The sequence below is a fragment of the Salminus brasiliensis genome, chromosome 21 (genome assembly GCF_030463535.1).
Source record: "Salminus brasiliensis chromosome 21, fSalBra1.hap2, whole genome shotgun sequence".
In the NCBI taxonomy this organism is placed as follows: Eukaryota; Metazoa; Chordata; class Actinopteri; order Characiformes; family Bryconidae; genus Salminus; species Salminus brasiliensis.
In genome coordinates, this window is record NC_132898.1 from 33399256 (window position 1) to 33421422 (window position 22167).

Genomic DNA, 22167 nt, shown 5'->3' on the forward strand with positions numbered 1-22167 from the left:
TCTGGATAAGAGCATCAGCTAAATGCCATAAATGTAAATGTAAAATCAGGTATCTGTGCAGTACTGAGACGAACTCTACAATCTACTCGTGAGGACTTCATCAGACCTTCAGTTTCCAGTCTTTTGGTCTCTCCCGATTCACAGAGACATGACTGGAGACAATAACTGCCAGCTGGCGTTACAAAGATGGCTGCAGGGTGAACAGACTTGCCTGTATAGACTTTATCCTAGGGCAGCTGTGGTGGTTAACTTATTTGTAAAAGTGTTGAGCTGAAGATACGTCACTCCGGACTTCACTCCTGCCAACTTCACATCATTTGAACCGGGATCGTCCCAGATCTGCTGGTAAAGAGCTTAAAACATCCTTAATGGTTTGCCCACTTTTTGGAGTTCACAATGATCACAGTAATGTGATCTATAGGAAAATCTCTGGTCATGCATTACACTTTACTATATTTGGCTACTGTAGCTCATTGTCTGACAGTCATCACAACACTATTTTCTATATTAAAACATAAACAACATATATATAAAAATATATAAATAATTTATGTAATATTTCTTTGTTGAACACAGCGCCATCTAGCTAGCTAGATCTAGGATTGCATTATGACACATTACCAGTAACCTCCACTTTAAGACAACTAAATGTGTGTTGGATTGGGTAACCCTTTTAAACCCTACTGGATCTGCATACTGACCGTTTGTAGGTCCAGTGTACACAATCAGAGCACACTGATAAGGAGGATGTGGCAGTGTCAGCAAAACGAGGGGGGGGGGGTCCGTTGCTGGGTGACAGGCTACATAGCATTAGCACAAGGGTTTTTTCCACATACACAGGATTTGCCTCGGCATGAGGCACAATTAAACACACTCAATCTCAAATAATTAGCCAACACTCTCATGACCACCAGTGTGACCATCTTGACCAAACTGATCCAACAGCTTGACTGTATGGTCGACTAGACGACCAGCTTGTCCTTCAAGCTCAAATGAAGACATACGCTTTGCTTTGTCAAGAGCCAAACTGGTCTACAATCTTAACCAGCTTTCTCACCAGCAAGGTGTGTGTTTTTCAACCACCTTAACTATTAAAGACCAGCTTAGACCATCTGAAACCAGCTGCCAGCAGAAGCTGGTCTCGAGCTAGATTTTTTAGCCGGGTTATGGGGACTAAGGCAATTTGCAGCACTGCTACTGGCCTTGTCATTCCAGTAAATGTAATGCTCTCCCAGCAGTTCCTCGTTGGGAAGGATGCCCTGAGAGAGGATTAAAGTCAACAGAAAGCAAGGTAAGTGTGTGTGTGTGTGTTGTGAGAGTGTTGTGAGAGCTGCACTCCTGTCCCTCTGGTTAGTGTGGGGTACTAAGAGAACGTGAGCATGGCAAACCCTGTCTGGCAGGCGACGAAGGGCACAGCAGGTTTATGCAATAACGAGGTCAGCCTCGCACGTGATTGTGTGTGTGTGTGAGAGTGTGTGAGAGAGTGTGTGTGCGCAAAAGCGTATGTGAGTCTGTAGAGATGGCAGCCGTGCCCCAGGGACCCCATCATCCTGTCTGCCGCCTCTGTGTTGACACACACAGTGCAAAAGATTACTCCCAGTTGTCACTAATCTAGAATAATCCGGAGACAAGGCACCGCTGCTCGAACAGGGGAAAACACTGCTGCTGAGATGGGCTTAGCACAGGCACTGCTGAGCACATCCAAACACACCATCAGGAGGGTTTCGTCGAGTCACACACCCACTGAAATCTCCTTGATGTGTGAAATAATAACAAAGACAAAGATTATCTGGCAACCTGATTAAGTCTGTTGCAGCTTTTATGTTACAGAGCAGGAGCCTCTTTCAGCGGGCCCCCTAGTGGCCTTTCTGCGAGTATGGACATTCCAAAATCAAGGGTATTCAAAAGAGTGTATCCTGCCTTTGCTGGAGTCTCTACTGTCCAATGAAGACTTTTTACTATATTTTGCTGTGAGGATTTGATTGCATTCAGCCACAAGAGCGTTAGTGAGGTCAGGATGTTGGATGATGATGATCCCCACCCCACATCATCATCCCCAACTCATCCCAAAAATACTGGATGGAGCTCCTCCACCATCATTCTAGAGAACACAGTTCTTCCACTGCTCCACAGCTCCTCAATGCTGGGGGGCTTTATACCCCTCTAGCCGACACCTGGCATTAGGCAGCATGGTGTAGGGTCATGATGTTGATCTGCTCCTAAGAGTCCTATTCTATTGGCAGTACTTCTCTACAGGGACTAGACAAGCTGTGTGTGTGCATTTGCACATCTGTGTCAGTAATGGGTGCAGCTTAAAGTAGCTGAATGCTGAATTAGAAGAGGTGTCCACAAACATTTGGACATATAATGTCAATTCAAGTGTTTTTATTAAGATAATGGTGAGGTAACCATGTCATGTGGAGTGGTTTAATGAGAGAATCTTCAACAAGTGTTTTGTGGGTCAACAGGTTTCCTCTACTTTTACTAAGTACATGGATGCTGCGAGCATTTGCTCCCGATGTGGCCGAGGTGGGAAACCGTTGGCGTGTCTCTTTCAGTGAACAGATTCTACTGAATTGAACTGAACTGAATTGTGCGCTGAACCAGAGACAGATTTCCATGCCTGAAATTCTTCAAATTAAGAGTCACATATGGGTAGGGACTCCAATCGCAGTGCGCAGTGTGTGTGTGTGTGTGTGAACAAAAGTAACTAACACAGTGTCAGACAACACATGGATGCATTACCCTAAAAACAGCATGTGTGCGTGTGTCCATGTGTGTGTGCATTTGTCTGTGTGCAGCAGAGTGTGTGCACACAACTGCTGAATTGTGCATTCACATGTATGTTTACCATCACTTTGCTCTACATCCTGCGTAACCCCCAACAGCGGGGCTGGCAGATATGGCAGTAATTAACGGCAGTTATGGCTCAGGCGGTTTCGGGGGGGAGATGAGGACAGATGTGTGATTGAGAGGGAGATGTATTGTGTTTTTGTCAGCATCTAACTAACCACGCTTAATGCACTCCAGAGAAGTATCTCCAGCTCTCCTGTGTCTCATATTTTTCTTAAATTGGTCAATTAAGGGTCCTAAAGAGTGCACTTCCACACTCATGTGGTCTTCTCTCGCTCTCCTGCTCTTCCTCTCTTATTGCTGTGCCAGGAAAATGAGATATGTATAATAAACCACCCTCTGGAGCTTCAGCCTGTAATAACAACAGCCTCATTCTGTCATTAATACCAGCCTCCGACTCTGCGCAGTTTACCGGTACAGCATCGCAGTCCTCTGACTCTAGCCAGACGGTCTAATTCACACAGTTTCACACAGTTTAGTCCTGCTGTAGTCCAGGATATCCTGTTTGTTTGGGGTTTAAAACTGTACTCCTTTAATTTTAGCTGAAGCTGTGAGGCTAACATTGCTTACAAACACTAGAAGTCAAATCTTTCATATAGATACATGCTTATTAACGCCCAATTCACCCAGACTACATCTAGTCCTCATTAAGGTGGTGAAAATATTATTTAGCGTACAGGATGAACTCTGACTCGTGAATTATTGAAAATGCACAGACCTTCACAGTGTAAAAGTGTCTAAATTCACAGTTTCTCTGTAAATCGTCCATTTCTGGACTGAGATATATGTTCATAAATAAAATCAATATTTAAATAAGTCATACTGTGCACTAAACCACACTGAGATTAGACCTTAATGAAGACATGGAGCAGGTTTGAGTGAGTGGAGAGATGTGTGTAGGCATTCCTGTAAAAAGACTTGGGCATCTATTGACTTCCAGTGTTAGTATTAGCAGCCTTGTGGTTCCAGCACTAAGAATCGCCCCAGGCACTGCAGCGATGACTGCCCACTGCTCCGGGCATGTGTGCTCACTGTTGCTGAGTGCGTTTGCTCACTAGTGTGTGTGTGTGTATGACTGCACGGCTGGGTCACAGGCCAAATTCCATCTGTGTCCAACATTAATGATGGCAAGTATGGGTGTCTATGTCCTTAGAGACCAAGCACGTCTTACCTGATCTGCTGCTTCTGGGATAAGTGCAGAAGTGCGTAAATGAGATTTTCTTTAATGTTAGAATTGAGGACAGGGTGGGAGTTACGCATTATTTATAAAGTCAAAAGGAAGTTTTCTCAGCAGCGTCAGAAATACAGTATCATTCCCAATGACCCGTTTCATATTTCCAGGTTCTCACTTTCACTGGTTTCTGTTAGCAGGTCATTTTATTCCCGTTGAACCAAAAGAAACAGAGCAGTCCAGCTTTAAGACATTCAGCTGTGTTCCTCTGCACCACAACTCTCAACAAACACACCCAGACCTGGGTTTACATCAGTGTCCGACCAAGCACACGCAAAGACCTGAATGGATCCAGGCAGTCCGAATGGTAGAGCTTCCCAGTGTTCGTGTGAAAGCTGTTGTTCTGTCGAGTTGTGCCAAATTGTCCATCAATACGTGCTGTTCTGTGCATGAGCAGACCCACAGTTCTGTTTTCTCCGGTGCCGTATACAATCTTAGCTCACAGTTCTGAGTTACAGAAGTGTAACTGGTGAAGCAAATTTTAAAAAGCCTCTATTACTTTATCCTCTGATACAGTGAATTAGGCAACCCCAATATCAAGCCTATACCCTATCCCATCTTCTGATATTGTACTTTTAGGCAGAATATCAGAACACTCTGCTGAGAGCGACGTCGGTTGATTCATGCTCAGAGGTGGTGCTGCACCCAGCTGTGGAACGTTCCCGTACTGACTAATGACACCGAAATGCTTCTCTTGAGTCAGAACATTCCCAGGAACAGCACTCAACCTCATTTGCTGTGACAATTTAACATTTTATGAATGTTGTTATGAAACGCCTTGAAAACATCGTAGAAGCATCCTGCTGACCCTTCGTTTCGTAGACTAATGAACATTCTAAAGCGTTACTTTTATCATTTAATGATGAACTTTTTAATAAAACATGTTTTTAATGATAGATAAAGTAAACATTTTAAACCTTTTTAAGAACATTAAATTGAGGTTAAGGTTTGAGGTTTTTACTGAACCATCTTCTGTCTTTACAAACGTGACTGTGAAAATTAAACGTTCCTACAACATTTAAAGATGTGAGAAATGATACAATCTTAAAAGAAACTGGGAATTCTGGGAATATTAAATCAACTGTGTATTTTGAATGTTTAGGGAATATTTCAAACCAACATTCCCACAAGGTGTTAGCGTGAGGTCACCTGAGTGGTGTACCTGTCTAAGCGTTGGCTCTATCAGTGATAGTTTAAACTTCAGTGTTGTTCTGCCTACCAAGCAGGAATTTTGGTAACTGAGGACATTTAAAAAAGGGCAGGAGAAAGGAGCTGACCCCCAAAATCTCCCTGTAATTAGCACTCCAGAGCAGACCTCTTCCCCTCTCAGACAGGTTTGTGCACAACATGGCTAGAACTGTTGACGTCTGCATGCGCGTCCAGACGCTCCGTGTCCAGAGGCTGTCCTTGATTTGTTAAGACTGTCGTGTGCTGGCTGTCCTTGGCTCTTGGCACCCAGCAGAGCGGCCAGATGCACATGGCTGACCCCGCTCCAAATGTGTGAGTGAGGATTAAGGTCAGGTGGGTAAGAACCGGACTGGCCCACTGGCTGGCCACTGAAAGGGCAGAGGGGAGAGGGGGTTTTCTATGCTGGCTGAACCGAACATGACCTTCAGATGCAATATTGCAGCTTTTGGATTAAAGCCACGGGTTACGCTTCTGGAGCAGTAGAACTGAACCTGCAAACAAACAGATCTGAGCTTTTCCTGAACAGGTCACTGATCCAGATCCAGACACAGCGGCAAAGGACCTGCTTTAGTGAACCAGTGGAAGAATTTAGTAAGATGTTCCACTTAAAGGCGTTTCTGAGGTCTGATTACAGGACAGATTACACTCAGTCTTTTCTGTTGGAAACCACTTTGGAATTTCTTTGGAATTTTTCATTTATGCATCTCATAGTCTTAGAATTACAACCGGGAGTATATGAGGTCCAGCAAAACCAAAGGTAAGGGTGTCAGATTAATAAACAAAGCTCCAAAAATATACTTCAGTAAAACCCAAAAGTATGAATATTAAGATACATTCTGGGAATATTACGAGATTTTTCACATTTTACTGTACAGTGTTTTTGACACACTTGCATGAGCATGTTAGACCTGTATGGGGCGACAGTACCTCATAAAGAGAGGCATCAAAACACCACAAAGAAAATACAGAGGTTTAACCCCAAATTACACACTGCTCCCTATCTAGGGTCCTATCAAGTTATGAATTTATAGAGTCTGAGCAAAGCTTCATATATCTGTAATAGAGCAGTATTTACATTTATTTAATAGTGTGTAGACACTGTAATTGTAGGACTTCACTAGATAGGGAGTAAGGGGGTATTTGGGAATCAGCCAGAAGCATGCATGTGACTTCATGTACTATGTCTATATACATGAGAATATAGAAATAAAACTAAATTATTTAAGAAATTGGCAAAACCAGTCCCAGAACAAATGCAGTTTAGCATATCTTTATCTGCTTGCTTTAATTTTTAATAAAAAAAAATAAATAGTACAAATATAAATTGTAATTATAGTTTGATTTTAAAAATATTTAAATTTACATTTACCAGCATTTGCCAGCCCTAATAATTGCTTACAGATCCACAGGCATGCAAACTAATATGTTGGCTGTTAGCTAAGTGGTGGTGCAGGAGACTGGGAGGCCTCTCTAGTGACTGGTGGGTAGGCCTGTATTTCTAGTCCCTTAGAACAGGGGTTCCATAACTTTGTCACTCACAGCCTACAAGATTTAACCAACCTTAATTTAAAATACCAATAAATATCATATTCAGTGTAACCAGTGTAATCACTCAAATACCCCAAAAAACTGAAAATTCTCTAGTTTATATCTACTTTATTTTTACATTTGTACTTAAAACTAAAATATTACAACATAACAAGCTCTGTTGATTTTCTTTGCGTATAATTATCACAGTAATAATATTTTCATGTTTAAAATGATTTGGTTAAATGTCTATATATATAGACATTTAATAATATATAAATGTATAAATTGTAACAAACTTTACAAAAAAACAAAAAAAAACACAGCCTCTAGCAGCACCATCACTGACAACCGGGGGGCGCCGCTCACAGGTTGAAAACCTGCTTTAGAATTGACATTGTAGAATTTGAGCATGGTTGTCTGATACTAAAATAGAGTGTTACACCCAGCAAAGTTTGGATGGACTGGATTGGAGAACTGTCTGATCATGATCTCAATGCAGCAGACTTAAAGAAACAGCGCAATCGGACAGACGGACAGACAGACACTTCAACAGCTGAGTCAGATTTCTAGCTCTGGTTATGCTCGTTGGGTTTTCTTCATTTGCTTAGTCCCTAACCAGGGTAAAACCGAGCTGAACGGATGGTTTCGTTAAAGCAGTGTGGGAGCGCTAAATGTACCCCGCCGATACAGCCCACCTTAAACTCACATGGGTCCCACCTAGACCCTGTAGGCCCTGCATTGTATAACCCACAAACTGCCCTCTTGGGCATCCATATGAACATGGAACCCAAGTTTCCAGTTGGGTTTAACATACAGGCTCACAGGAACACATTAGCTGGGTGGCTAAAGCTAAAGCTGCCTGCATGGGTTAACTGAAAGTCAGGAAAGTTGCCAGATTTGAATGATGGCAGCCTGAACCCGAGTCTAATGTAAAAGCAAGGGCCCCGTCTCAGGAAGACTGAAGAGACTGTTGGGAACAGGCTGAAGGTGAAGGCATTCTGGGAGTCACAAGTTCTTCACCACATGGCCTAAACTCTCCACCTCCGCATGATCGCCTGCAGATCCACAGCCACTCTGCAGGACTGCGGAGCACGTGAAAGCCCTCACGTTCCTCCACGCTGCTCTCAATAAACTAATGAAGAAAAAGAAGCATGAAAGTCTTTTTACAACTTTACAACTCCGGTCACTTGTCTGCTATTTTTAAGCTCAAGCTGAAGCTCAGTCAAATGAGTGCAGCAGCGGTCAGCCACCTGGTCCTGGAGGGCTGCCTTCATCAGGTGCATCAGGTTTGGTGGTTGCAGCAAATCCAGGTGGGCCGTCTCAGACCTCCACACCGGCATGTAGGAGGATGCAAAGTCTTAAAGGTGCTGCAGAAGGTTCTTTGAGTGATGCCATAGAAGAACCACCTCAGGTTCCATGATAAACCATGTCTGTAATAGAGACGCAGGTGTGAGCCTGAAGAACATTTCCTCTGGTAATGAACCTTTACATCAAAAGTTTAACATTAAGGTTCTTGAAAAGCTTGAAAAGGTTCTTCACAGTCCGTCTATATGACACGGTTCACTCTTGGTTCATCATGAATCCAAATGTGGTTCTTCTTTGGCATCACATAAATAACCTTTGAACCTTCTGAACCTTTAATGGATGTCAATGCAAATATTTTATTCCAGGTCATTTTGGAACATTTCTATTGGTCTGTTCATCATGAAATTCTGATACAATGTAAAGAGCAACTGCCAGATTCACTTTAGGAGAAAAACTCATATTGAAAACAGCAACAGCAATGATATTAGTATAAATGTAATCTAAAAAAAATAAACATTTTAGGTCAGAACCTTTCTTAAAAATATATATAAAATGATGTTTCAGGAATCAGACCGGATATTCAGAACCACTTTGTGTATCAGCTTTCAGTGAGGACGCTTTTGTTGGAGTCACTGGAGTTCGTATCACCACTGCTGTCACTAAATCACCCTGAATTACTAATATCTTCTTTACATTAACCATTTAATTCTGCAGAAATTATGGAAATCAGAGAAATTCCCCTTTAAGGAGGAGTGGAAAAGAAACTATTGGGAAAGGGAGTTTATTCCCGGTTTGGGTTTGAATAAGAGCTTTGTTGGGTTTTCTAGTGTACTTTTAATTTCTCACGTTTGCTTACTAGTTAGTAAGTCACATGATCACAGAATTGGAGAGATGGGTGAAATCACATGTATCTCATGTGCAACAGATTGCAACTATTGGGTTGGAGTAGTCAAAGAGAGAGAGAGAGAGAAGGAATTTGGGAGCGAGTGAAGACAGGAGTGAGTGTGACTGTGTGTGTGTGTGTGTGTGTGTGTGTGTGTGTGTGTGTGTGTGTGTGACTGTGTGTGTGTGTAAGAGAGAAAGAGAGATTGTGTGTGAGTGTCGGGACCAGCTGGTCTTTCCTAACAACCTTAACATTGTCAAGTGCCAGGCATACCCTATTCATTACCCTCTCTCTCTCGGACTGCATCGTATCCTTCACATGAACTCAGTTAGGTCTGACCTGGCATGTGGAGCGTCCTCTCAGCACTTTGTTGTAACTATTAGAGCCACCTCTGCTCTGCTAGCCAAGCGCATACCGAGGCCCTGCTAGGTCTGGGCAGGCGAGGAAGCAAGGACGTCTTTAAAAACAGTAAATATTATGGCTTGAACTCAGCTGTTCCCTGGGGAAGGTCTGCCGCCCACGAGATAGTGGCTGCGTGGCGAAGGGCTGCACTTCATCATGTGCTCGTATGCTTGTGTAGTTTAATACAGTAGTTTCTGGACTGGGTCTTCTTGTGCCTGAAAATATTAAAATATTATTTTTCTCACGGCATTTGTAGAGATCCCATTGGGAGAACACTGGACAGAAGATGGTTTTGACAGCTGTTCACAGGATTTGCAACTTGTTCAGAGGAGCACTAGTCGAGTTTCTCTCCTTTTTTATTTATTCAAAACTGTGAAATATAGATATTTCATAATATAATAAAAATAACTATAAAAATTATTTCCCGCTGAATAGGTAGGAAGTTAGTTGGGACGATTCTAAGGGCTTGTGACTGACAGGGGCCCTAAAAATGTAATAGTTAGAGCTATGGAGCCGGGGTAATAATCTTTCTTAGGCCCCAAAATCCCTTGCTGTGCCCCTGCCTGTCCGTCTGTATCAGACATTATTCAGTGCCCCGTTACTCCACCCACACGTCTGTGTGTTCGGCTAAAACAACATGGCTGAGGCCGGTCAGTGCCCTGCATCACTGTGGGTAAAAACCAGGTGAACTGGCCGTGCTAAAATGCTCCATGGTGTGAATGGCTGGTTGTGGTACCCTGCAATGCACTGGCACCCTTTCACCCTGTATTCCTGATTTCAGGTGATTCCAGGCAGGCTCCTGACCCACCCTGACCGAGGGGAGAGGGTCAACAAAATGAATATTGAGTCTTAATTCCTTCACTACATGCAAGAAGCCTGAATTTGTGTCAGAAGTTTTCTGAAATGACTTTACAATAAGCCCTAAACCACACTGTCCCACCCGTCCAACTTAAAGATCCAGAATGATGGAGCCAGTTTGCGTGGGTTCAGAGAGGTTTATTCTATGTGTATGTGTAGAATTAGCCTTGTGGCTTCAGCCCTAAATGAAAGAAGTAAAACTATATTAAATAATTCCTTTAAAGCTGAAATCTAAATTGACCCTGCCTACCTTAAACATCTTCTGAATGTTGGCTACACCAATAACATTAACCTTATAGTCTGCAGTTATTTGAAACAGGTTATTTAACCTTAACATTTCACAATCTGCTCACGTATGAAGAGGGTATAAATGATGTGGCATAATCCCAACTATACGCCTGAAATCAGATCCAAACAGGAGAAAATGCACTGAAATAGTGGTTTTATTGCCAGAGACGAGATACAGTATTGATCTCCCGGTAGGGATATGATATAGAATCACAGGCTTGAGGTCGTGCATCCAAAAGGGGAAAAGGCGAACCTTGTGAGGTACTCAAATTGAATTTCTCTAGTCTCATGGTTTGGATTTGAGGTGGAGTCCAGTCTGTGGTAATGGGCCTCACATGCTATCAGTATGGCTGAACCAGCAGCCTTGGATGGATGGACTGACCAATATGCTGACACTCTTTAAAAGGTCACTCTGATCCTTCGTTATTTATCAAGTGATAGTTAGTTACACCCACCGCCACACACTCACGACTTCTGTAGTGTAGTGGATCCTACAGTAGAGCACATATCTGAAATGAGTAAGAGTGATCATTAGGTCAATTATTGCCATTAGAATGATTTTAAAGCTAGATTTGACATTTTTGTGGACATTTCTAGTTCTCATATTATTTACCAAGATCTTGGTCCTTAATTAGCGTGTTAGGGCTGCGGATCTTTCACAACCAATTATAGGAAAGACCAGGTGATGCAGAGATTTCTATTAATAAAACTCTGAACTCGAACCTCAGCCCAACAATCAGCAGCTGTGGGCTCCTCGAAGCATCTGCAGAGCAGGTGAAGACTGTAAGGAGATAGCTGAGTGTTTTCAGGAGGCGGCTCCTCTGTTCCTGAAGAAATGGCAGTTAACAGGCTGGAGATCAAGCTGAGGTCTGAAACCCCCCAGAAAGACTTTCAGAGAGAACAGCCTGTGGGGGTTGATAAGGTGTGTGTTGTTAATGAGCTCATTAATTATTCAAATATTCATTTCTATTAAATGATTGAGCTTATAGGAACTAAACACACATTAAGTAGCTGAACACTGAACACAGAGATCACACTGAACACAGAGAACACAGAGAACACACTGAACACAGAGAACACAGAGAACACACTGAACACACTGAACACACTGAACACAGAGAACACACTGAACACAGAGAACACAGAGAACACAGAGAACACACTGAACACAGAGAACACAGAGAACACAGAGAACACACTGAACACAGAGAACACAGAGAACACACTGAACACACTGAACACACTGAACACAGAGAACACACTGAACACAGAGAACACAGAGAACACAGAGAACACACTGAACACAGAGAACACACTGAACACAGAGAACACAGAGAACACAGAGAACACACTGAACACAGAGAACACACTGAACACAGAGAACACAGAGAACACAGAGAACACACTGAACACAGAGAACACACTGAACACAGAGAACACAGAGAACACAGAGATCACACTGAACACAGAGAACACAGAGAACACAGAGAACACACTGAACACAGAGAACACAGAGAACACACTGAACACACTGAACACACTGAACACAGAGAACACACTGAACACAGAGATCACACTGAACACAGAGAACACAGAGAACACAGAGATCACACTGAACACACTGAACACACTGAACACAGAGAACACACTGAACACAGAGATCACACTGAACACAGAGAACACAGAGAACACAGAGAACACAGAGATCACACTGAACACACTGAACACACTGAACACAGAGAACACACTGAACACAGAGATCACACTGAACACAGAGAACACAGAGAACACACTGAACACACTGAACACAGAGAACACACTGAACACAGAGATCACACTGAACACAGAGAACACAGAGAACACAGAGAACACACTGAACACACTGAACACAGAGAACACACTGAACACAGAGAACACACTGAACACACTGAACACAGAGAACACAGAGAACACACTGAACACACTGAACACAGAGAACACAGATATCACACTGAACACACTGAACACAGAGAACACAGATATCACACTGAACACACTGAACACAGAGAACACAGATATCACACTGAACACACTGAACACAGAGAACACACTGACATGATCCTAAATGAAAACGTTGTCAGCTGTTACAACACCATTAATTATTTAAATGTTTATTAAACTGTGGGACAAATGGACACATTCAAATCAGAAATTCAGCTTTTTTCCAGCGTAGTTTAACAGGATCATCAGCTGAGAACAGATCAGCATCATCACCCAAAACAAAGGCATCTTTAAACTTTAAACTTTTTGACTAAACCAGGTCATAATGTTGCCTGTGTCTTCACTAAGCCAGCAGTCATCATTTATGAAATTCCTCATTCATGCACTGTTCTTCAATGATTATCATCTACATTTTGATTGACAGTTTAAGGGCCGGTCTGAAGAGCGTCCTGATCCTGCTTCTGTGTAATTTGATTTGAGGCTGAATTTGTAACTCGGTTATTCAAATACCGACACACCTCTCAAACAGGAGGCGGTTCATTTGGGCCGGCTGACGACAACATTGAGTTGTAACCAATCAGAGTGTTTGTGTTGGTTAGTTTGGGCCAGTATTGGATGTACTTAAATGGTCTGAAAACTCTGCTCCCTCATTCACATGCTCCTCTCCTCAAGGACTGTTTATCTTCAGGCTGTACTGTAACTTTCTCACGGGCAGGAAAAATGCACAGTAAAGATCAAATCAGGTATGTTTAGCCTTGCTTTGCCTTTTACTTTTAAAAAAATCTGGTCTGGAGATAAAGTAGTGTGACATTTAAGCTTTAAGGAACCAGGGATCAAAAGCTCAGTGTATGTTATTCGTTGAGTCTAGGTTTTCTACATATGAACACTGAACAAGAATCAGTTCTGAGGAGGACAGTCAGACTGAAATGACACTTTCATACATGTATTGAATACAAACATAGTGTTTATTGTTTATTGATGTTTGACCACAGATCACCATACACTTCATACATGGTTCCATAAAGAACCATGTTTGTAATAGAGATGTTTGAGTGTGGAGAACCTTTTAAAGTTCTAAACAACTTTCATTTGATGTAAAGGGTCTTTACCAATATACAGGTTCTTCACAAATCCCTCAGGCGTCTCTATTATAAACCTGGTTCTTTATAGAACCAAATCTGGCCATGTTATGGTGCTGTTTAGAGAGCCATTTAAAGCACCCTGTGCTTCACTGTGAGATAACAGCGGCTTGTAGTTGCCAGATATTTAGAAAATGTACTCCTTCAGGACACTTATCTTGATAGAATGTTGGTTCCAGTTAAACAGTCAGTACCAAAGGAACCGGTTTTTAACTCCGTTAAAAAAGGGAAAGGGACTTAGTGTAACCGAGACCCTTTTTATGCCTTTCCAGTCACGATGACTACCAGAGGACAGCTGATTGGCTGTTGTCCCAGACACAGCACAGACCTAAAGTGGCCATCATTTGTGGTTCCGGATTGGGCATGCTGGCCGATGCCCTCCAGTGCCAAGACTCCTTCAAATACTCTGATATTCCTGGCTTTCCCCAGAGCACAGGTGAGGCTTGATGCTGCAGACAGATGTCTGGGGTTCTCCCTGTTAAGGATAATGCCAACTACAAAGCATTAGACTTTAGTAGGTGTGTGATGTGGCGTGTATTATTAGTATGTACTGTGTATAAACAGCATGCATACAGTATACAGACTTATAACTGGAAGGATGTGAGTGCCTCACCTGCACAGGTGAATGAGTTCGATATCAGTGAAACTGTAACTGTTCATACTGTGTTTATTGTATAGAATACACTTCAGCTTTATGATGGTAGTTTTATCATGGTTGTGTGTGTGTGTGTGTGTGTGTTTGTGTAAATAGTGCAAGGTCATGCTGGGAGATTGGTGTTTGGTGAACTCAAAGGGAAAACCTGTGTGTGTATGCAGGGCCGGTTCCACATGTATGAGGGACACTCGCTATGTAAGGTTAGTGCTTCAAGACCCGTCAAAATACCCTGGTCCAGTTTCACTCCAGTCAGAACCTCAGAACCTCTTCATAACGTGGCGTCTTAGATTCTGCGCCTCTGGAAGGTGTTTACTGGTACATTTCTGTCATTTCGGCAAATGCTCTTATCCAGAGCCACTTCAACCATCATCAGTTATTCAGTAATCGCGTGACAGAGGTTGGTCAATGTAGCAGAAGGGGTTTTGTCTAAAGAATCTTATTGGCGTAGCACTGGGCTCTTGCTCGAGCAGGAAATCAGACCACAATTTACATTTATGTCATTTAGCAGATTTAGCTGCATGGAGGGCACTATTGTTCACTATGCTATACCAGACCCTTAACATTAGCTGAAGTCTTTATTCAGTGTGTTTTTAGAGTATTAAGTATTAGTAGGCTGTATTCAGGGGTAGAAGCCCCATTGTTGAAATTCCACATAAAACTAAGTTGTGGCCACAACTTAGTAAGGCATGGGAACAAGATAATTAACTCATGGTCACAACTGAGTAAGGCATGGGAACAAGATCCTAAGTAGTGATCACGATTCAGTAAGATGTAAAAACTAGATCCTAAGTTGTGGCCACCACTTAGTAAGGCATGGGAGCAAGATAATTAACTGATGGCCACAACTTAGTAAGGCATGGGAACGAGATCCTAAGTTGTGGCCACAAGGTGTGAAAGACGAGATCTTGCTCCCACACCTTACTGTCATGGCCATGACTGAGGTTTATTTATATGGGATCACTAGTGAGCTCTCTGTAGTAGTATTAAGTAGAATTTACATTACATTTTTTGCAGGTTATTTCATGATTAATCATCCAGTTACATTATCAAATACACGGTAATTTAACGACTTACAGTGGGTTTACAGTCCCATTCTGCATCGATGGATACAAGCCTGACGACATTTTTCCATTTGGATTTGATGACAATTTGATGATGTCAATGATCAATTCACATGATCAATACATGCACAAAGTTGGCGTCATCTGAAAATTAAGACCATGCTCTGCGTATTCCCACGGTTTAATGTCCTCTAATGTAGAGAGATCAAAGCAGTCCTCTTTCCTATAAGCGCCGTGTCTGTCACCATGCGCCTCTGCGTGTGTCTGCTGTGACCTGGTCACGATATGTCTTAAGACTGGAGCGTCTGCCGTCTTTCTCTAAATGCCAGCGTTAGGACTGTGCATGCATTCCCTCTCCTGATCACGCTGAGCTGAATCACATGCCGGATGCCGGCACTCATTTCACCATTCAATGCTACTATTGTCCGCTTTACATAACTCAGGCTCGCAGTAGTACAGCACTCCATTCACTACAGTAGTGGCCTTATGTCCGTTTGTGTTTAGAGGTGTTAGGAGATTTAAATACATTAACATATTGTTCTTTAGTTAATCCAGCTTTTCCCTTTGGTGGACAGTCACACCAGTGGTGGGTAGAGGAGTTTACACACCTGCTGAAGTGAAGCTGTTGCTACTTTAGTGACAAAAAATGGTTAAAGTAAAAGTTAAAGATCCGAAAAACAACAATCTGATCAGGAGAGGAAATGTAGCGGGTACATACAGCAATCATACAGCTACATTATACACTACATGTCCAAATGTTTGTGGATACCCCTTCTAACGGATGCAGCATTCGGCTGCTTTAAGTTGAGCCCACTGGCACAGATTTGCAAATGCACACACATACACACACACATACACACATACACACACAGCAGTATAACCTTGTGTCCTGCATCTCTGTCGCAGGTCACTTTCCCAGTGAGAGTGTTCAAGCTTTTGGGTGTGGAGACCCTGATCGTGACGAACGCTGCCGGCTGCTTAGCAGACAGCTATCAGTGTGGTGACATCATGATCATCAGAGATCACATTAACTTCCCTGGACTTGCTGGACTGAACCCACTGAATGGTCCCAACGATGACAAGTAGGTCAAACTCTTGTTTAATGATAATTTTGCTAATAATGAATGGAAGGTTGTCTGAAGTACACTATATGTCCAAATGTTTGTGGACACCCCTTCTAATTCAGAACTCTGAATTAAAGTAGCTCTCAGCTACTTTAAGTTGCAGATGTGCAAATGCACACATGCCAGTTTGTCTAGTCCTTGTAGAGAAGTACCGCCAAGCAGATAAACATGACCCTATTGGCTCCATGCTGCCTAATGCCAGGCGTGGGCTAGAGGGGTATAAAGCCCCCCAGCATTGAGCTGTGGAGCAGTGGAAGAATGAGATGAGGTGAGGTGGTGATCATCATCCAACACCCTGACCTCACTAACTCTCGTCACTGAATGCAATCAGTCAAATCCTCACAGCAATGCTTCTAGTCAAATCTAGTAGAAAGTCTTCTTCTCTGGACAGTAGAGACAGTTACTCCAACAAAAGCAGGATCAGCTCTTTTTTGAAGCAGGTGTCCCAATACTTTTGTCCATATATTGTTAGCATGATCTCACTCCCGGTTAAAGTATTTAGTTGCAGTAAAGTATTTAATGATCCTGTCCAGCTGATCTACAAATACTCAAACTGCTAATAAACCATCTGGTCAAATTCTTTGTTAATATGATTAGAATAATGGTTGGGTTTAAGTTTAGAGTTCAGGCTAAGATTAGTATTATATCATCAAGTTACAGAGAGTACTAATTTTACACCACACTCATAAACCTTTCCTTGAACAGTTATGAATTTATCAGGTTTGGTATGAGCTAGCTCTTTAAAAAATGGGACCATTTGTGTGTGTATTTTAACTTTAGAGTCACACATTTCCTTCACTGCGGATCTTCGTATTTACTTTAACACAATTTCTGCAAAATAATGTGCCAATGACCTCCCTGATCTAGCCGGTCACACCCATGTGGAACAGAGACACCTCTTAATTGTCTATTGATCACTTCTCAGGTTCGGCCCTCGCTTCCCTCCTATGTCTGGAGTTTATGATAAAGACCTCCGAAAGCAGGCCTTTGACATCTGTAAAAGCATGGGTCTGTCTCAGTATATCCAGGAGGGGGTGTACTGTATGGTCGGAGGACCCAACTTTGAGAGCATAGCTGAGGCCCGTCTTCTGCACAAACTGGGGGTGGATGCAGTGGGTAAGCATCACTGATTAATTACACACTGGATTGATTTATTTATGATTTATTTATATAGCAGAGATCAAAGTTACAAAGTGCTTCACAACATTTGTCTGGTATTTGATTTTTCCCTCTAATGTCAGATTTACAATGTTACACTTTTATGTGACCAATTTCCAACCGTTTTATCTCTTACAGTCAAATAACTGTGTTATTACTATGCCTTTGATCCTGGACTTCATAAAAAGTAATCCAGGCTAAAACACACAGTTTAGCAGGAGTGGGCGGGGCTAAACTTCTGTAGGCCAAATAGAACTACTACTAGAAATAGTACTCATCATACATATCAATGACGTGTGGCATCTAAACATGACTGCATAGTGTTTTTATTACCCAAATAAATTTGCTTTTCACAATACCTCATTATTTCTTGTAGACATCATTTGTAGATGTAATTTGTAAGTATTCAAACTTCCACACATAAGGTTCATTCTGGCATGGCCTGAGAGTGCCGGTCTGGGGGTTGGTGATGAATGTACGTGCCTAGGCAGTGCAAAGTGCAACTATATACTAATATAAATTAGAGATGGAAGTATATGTGTCAGTATTGATATTTCTAGCTGATTCTAAATGCTGGTCAGATTTGCTGCTGAATTGAGCGAGACCCTTCAGTGACAGCACCCTGCAGTTCCTCATTCAACCACTCGATGGCATTATCAATGTCACTCATATAGTATTGTTTAGCATGTTTTTGTCACACGAGGGTTTTGAGAAGTTCCAAAAAGACATTTACATGTTGAAACATCTCAGTTCAGTTGAGTGAAACTCCTGTCCTTAACTAAATTAAGTTTATATAAAGAATTTTATAGTGCAGTGCAGTGAAGAGAGTGAACAGACGTCAGTCAGAAGATGAGCTACAGTGGATTTCATCTTTATTGCTTTTGATATTTGACCAAATACACATGACCTCTTTTACTAGCAAATTTACTAACAAATTTAAACAATCAAATAGTGGAATGTACTGCAGAGCCATATCTGGGCCTTGAAGCCTACCAGCCTACCACCTCTCAAAACAAGTACCTCCAGTGTTTACAGTCGGAAATGAACCAGGATGTAATGTCCTGTTAGAAGTGGGATGATGTACTAGAACCACAAAAAAATGAAGCATGGCACGTTTGACACTGTTTGCACTCCGTGTCTGTGCTGCCGTGCAAAGCAGAAGTGGAGAGTGGCCTGGAGTTTCTGGAATTTCATATTTTACTGAAGAGTCTTCGGCCTTTAGTAGGTGCATCCCATACGTCTAGGCTGCAGCCGAGAAAGGCGAGACCTTGCTAATGCTGCTAATGCTATACAAAGGCTCCTCTTCAGGAATCATTCACACACATTTGAAACAGTCTGGGCGTGCTGTTCTGATACCAGCAGCATTCTTCGATTTCCCAGAAACGAAGGACATATTCCTCTGCCGTTTTCAAAACCTCCTACAAAACAGAACAGCCGAGAAAAGCAGCCTTCCTCGGCTGCAGCCTAGGCTTTAGGACACATCTAGAATTTTTACATTTTAGAAACGTTAAGACAGCCCTAGTTCTGCAGAGATGTACTGTGAAGAGACACAGGGAGTAGCTGAATATAAGCACAGTACAGTTTCGGCTGTAGGCACAGGAGTAGTCACTGCCTGTGTGGGGAAATGTTAGAAAAGGTTGGAGCAAAAAATGCTTAGATGTGGTGTAGCAAGCCTATTTACCACCCTGTTATTCCACCGATTTTCCTTTCATGCCAGTCTAGTAAAAGCTCTTCTCTGATTGGCTGGATCACAGAACCTCCACATTACAGCGTAGTTTAACACTGTAACACCAACACTGTGATCACTCCCGAGCCTTACCGGATAGCGCTGCCGGCCTCTCGCTGGCTCCTCTCCGTGTGATGTGATGTGCTGTTAGCAAGCTGAAGAGATTGTAGAGGGTTAGCTTCTAGCCTTGCTCCCTGAAACAAATCAAACCAAGGGTCAACAGTTATACGGTAACACTGAATTCACACTGTATTATAACTGTGTTATTATTATTGGAAAAGTCACTGGTTCGAACCCGTACATAATAAGTGTATCACTGTTAAACGGAGAGATTGACAGTATTAGGGGTGTTGCGGTGCGGTACGATATGTAGCAGTACAAGGGTTACGATTCGGTGCACGCAGTTGTTGTGTTTTAGGAGTGTTGCTATGGTAACTGTAGACACACCCATCGACCTCGACCCTCCTGAACATAAACAGGCAAATGTTTACACTGTACTGCTTAATTAACACTTTTCCGTCAGTATTAACTACCTCAGGGGGGCTCTATACAGCACCAGATGGAACAAGCTGTAACTTGTTCGACTGTCTGTTTAAAGTAAACGTAAACATTTGGTAAAGTCCATGCTCTTCATCTCTACCCCTCAGGTATGAGCACAGCTCCTGAGGTCTTGGTGGCCAGTCACTGCGGCATGCGTGTCTTTGGACTCTCCCTCATCACCAACAAAGTGGTGAAGAGCTACCAGGACTCTGAGACAGTGAACCATGAAGCTGTGCTGGAGGTGAGCAAGATGCGCTCAGAGGCTCTGCAGAAGCTCGTTACTGAGCTGGTCAGCCGCATGGACATCAACAACAACACAGCGTGACGCTCACCTCCAAGCCACCCGTCAAACCTGCAGCAGCTTCAGCCTACAGTCACTAGCAGTCGTCCATAAATGTCCAGGCCACTAGTATGGCCATAGTTCCTTGATCTCAAATTGCAATACCATGTTCCTCAACTTTGCGTAACCTAGGCCTAGGGGGGTCTCTGAAACCGGAGGTCCTTAATTACTGCAGTAATGTCTTTTTCTGCAGTTTTCCACTCCAATTTTTTAAAGCTGGCTCACTTCAGTGGTGCAATATATGTGTTCCTCCTCTCTAAGCATTTTTAAATGACATTCAACCTCACAGTTTCTGCACTGTCAGATTTGTTCAAATATATATATATCTATATGATCCAGTTTTGTACACTGTATTTCTCATTCCATTTTAAATTAACTTGGGTGCTGTGAGAAGTTTTAAACATGTGTATTCAATGTAAATGTCCTATTGTACACACCATATAAATTAATATAATGTTGGTTGATGAGACAATTTAATATGTACTGCTATTCTTCTATTTTCTGTCTGCTGTTTTTGCACATTGTCTGTTAATTAAGAGCTGTCTACATTACTTACACATTTTTATAAGGCATATGTACAATGTAACATTTATGGTAAAGGTTTATTAATAAAACTTTAAGGTTAATATAATATGATGTGTTTGAGATCTATACAGAACATTAAGGTTGTCTACACCAGTGGTTGCAGAACCTCCTGCTCTGTATAATTTGTGTGAATACAGTAATCACACTCGGCTGCAGACCAAAGCCACCCCAATGACACTCCTGAGAGGAAGTGGTTTCGGTCCGGTCCCAGCCGAACGTGATCTGACCTCAATCTGACCCCACTATCATGTGTACTCCTCAAGTCTGAGCTAACTGGTTCCTGCAGCCAGGCCAGGCTGCTCAGATCTTTACCACAGCGATGAACGGATGCCGTCTCCGCCACTCCGTGTGTGGTTAGCTAGCTGAGAAGACTGTAGCTGGGTTAGCTTTTAGCCTAGCACCTGTTCACACGGCAGTGTGCTTGTGTGTTTCCCGTCTGATGTGTGGTTAGCTCGAGTCTGAGATAGTCCCATTTGTTTCTGAGCGAAGAGAAGAACTGGTTCAGCTCAGATCCCCCCTCGCTTTCCCGGAGGGAAAGGGTCATAGTATGTCCCAGACATGGACCAAACTCTAATTATTATTTATTTATTCGGGAAACAAAGATTTCTATTCCAAGCCACCAAAAATAACACTTTTACAGTATGGTGTACATGTCTTATACAGCAACAATTAATAAACAATCAATAACTCAAATAAAACTGCAAAAAATAGACAAAAAACTTTGTTTTTTTACATTTTGAAAATTAACTACAATAATAAAAAAGTAGAGATCAAATAAAAAAAGTCATCAGAATAAAGTAGCATAAAATAGCATAGCTGTAAATGGTTCCCACTTGCAGCTAGTCTGTTGCTACACGGTTGCTATGGTATCCCAGGTAGTTGCTATGATGTTGCTAAGTGCTTGCTGGATGGGTGCGACAATGTTTCTAGGTGATGCAAAGGTATTTTAGGCAATTGCTGTGGTGTTGTTTGGTGGGTGCTACGGCTGCTATGGTATGGCAGATGGTTGCTATGGTGTCTCACCATAAGACCCTTCATAAGAAGGGTCACAAAACTCCCATTCATTCTTATAGGAAAGATTCTTATCGTACAAACGGCGGAAATCAGACAGAAAAATAGGAATACAGATAAGAATAATATGCTACTAATTTTACATAAAAATAAGCAACATAATCCCGTTCATCCAGTGGATTGAGAGCTCTTGCAACGCTAGCGCCGCCCACTAGATGGCACCATAGCTCCGCTGTCGGGTTTTCAGCGCGTGATATGGTTGCTATGGCAATGAAGCATGGCTTTACCACTCGTTCAGAACAGCGAGGCG

At 42.4% G+C, this 22167-nt stretch overlaps 1 protein-coding gene across 1 annotated transcript; it reads left to right on the plus strand.

Annotated features, from left to right (window-relative positions):
- The first annotated feature begins 13199 nt into the window (after positions 1-13199).
- pnp4a (purine nucleoside phosphorylase 4a) lies at positions 13200-20252 on the plus strand. Its single transcript, XM_072666042.1, has 6 exons — positions 13200-13261; positions 13930-14093; positions 14409-14512; positions 16280-16455; positions 17423-17613; positions 20029-20252. Exons 1-6 carry the CDS (start codon positions 13239-13241, stop codon positions 20244-20246), a joined length of 876 nt encoding a protein of 291 aa, XP_072522143.1. The 5' UTR covers positions 13200-13238; the 3' UTR covers positions 20247-20252.
- The last annotated feature ends 1915 nt before the right edge of the window (positions 20253-22167 follow it).

Coding starts and splice junctions, on each gene's coding strand:
- pnp4a (XM_072666042.1), top strand. CDS start 13,239: ATGCACAGTAAAGATCAAATCAG. Junction 13,262..13,929: donor CACAGTAAAGATCAAATCAG/GTATGTTTAGCC, acceptor ATGCCTTTCCAG/TCACGATGACTACCAGAGGA. Junction 16,456..17,422: donor AATGGTCCCAACGATGACAA/GTAGGTCAAACT, acceptor ATCACTTCTCAG/GTTCGGCCCTCGCTTCCCTC.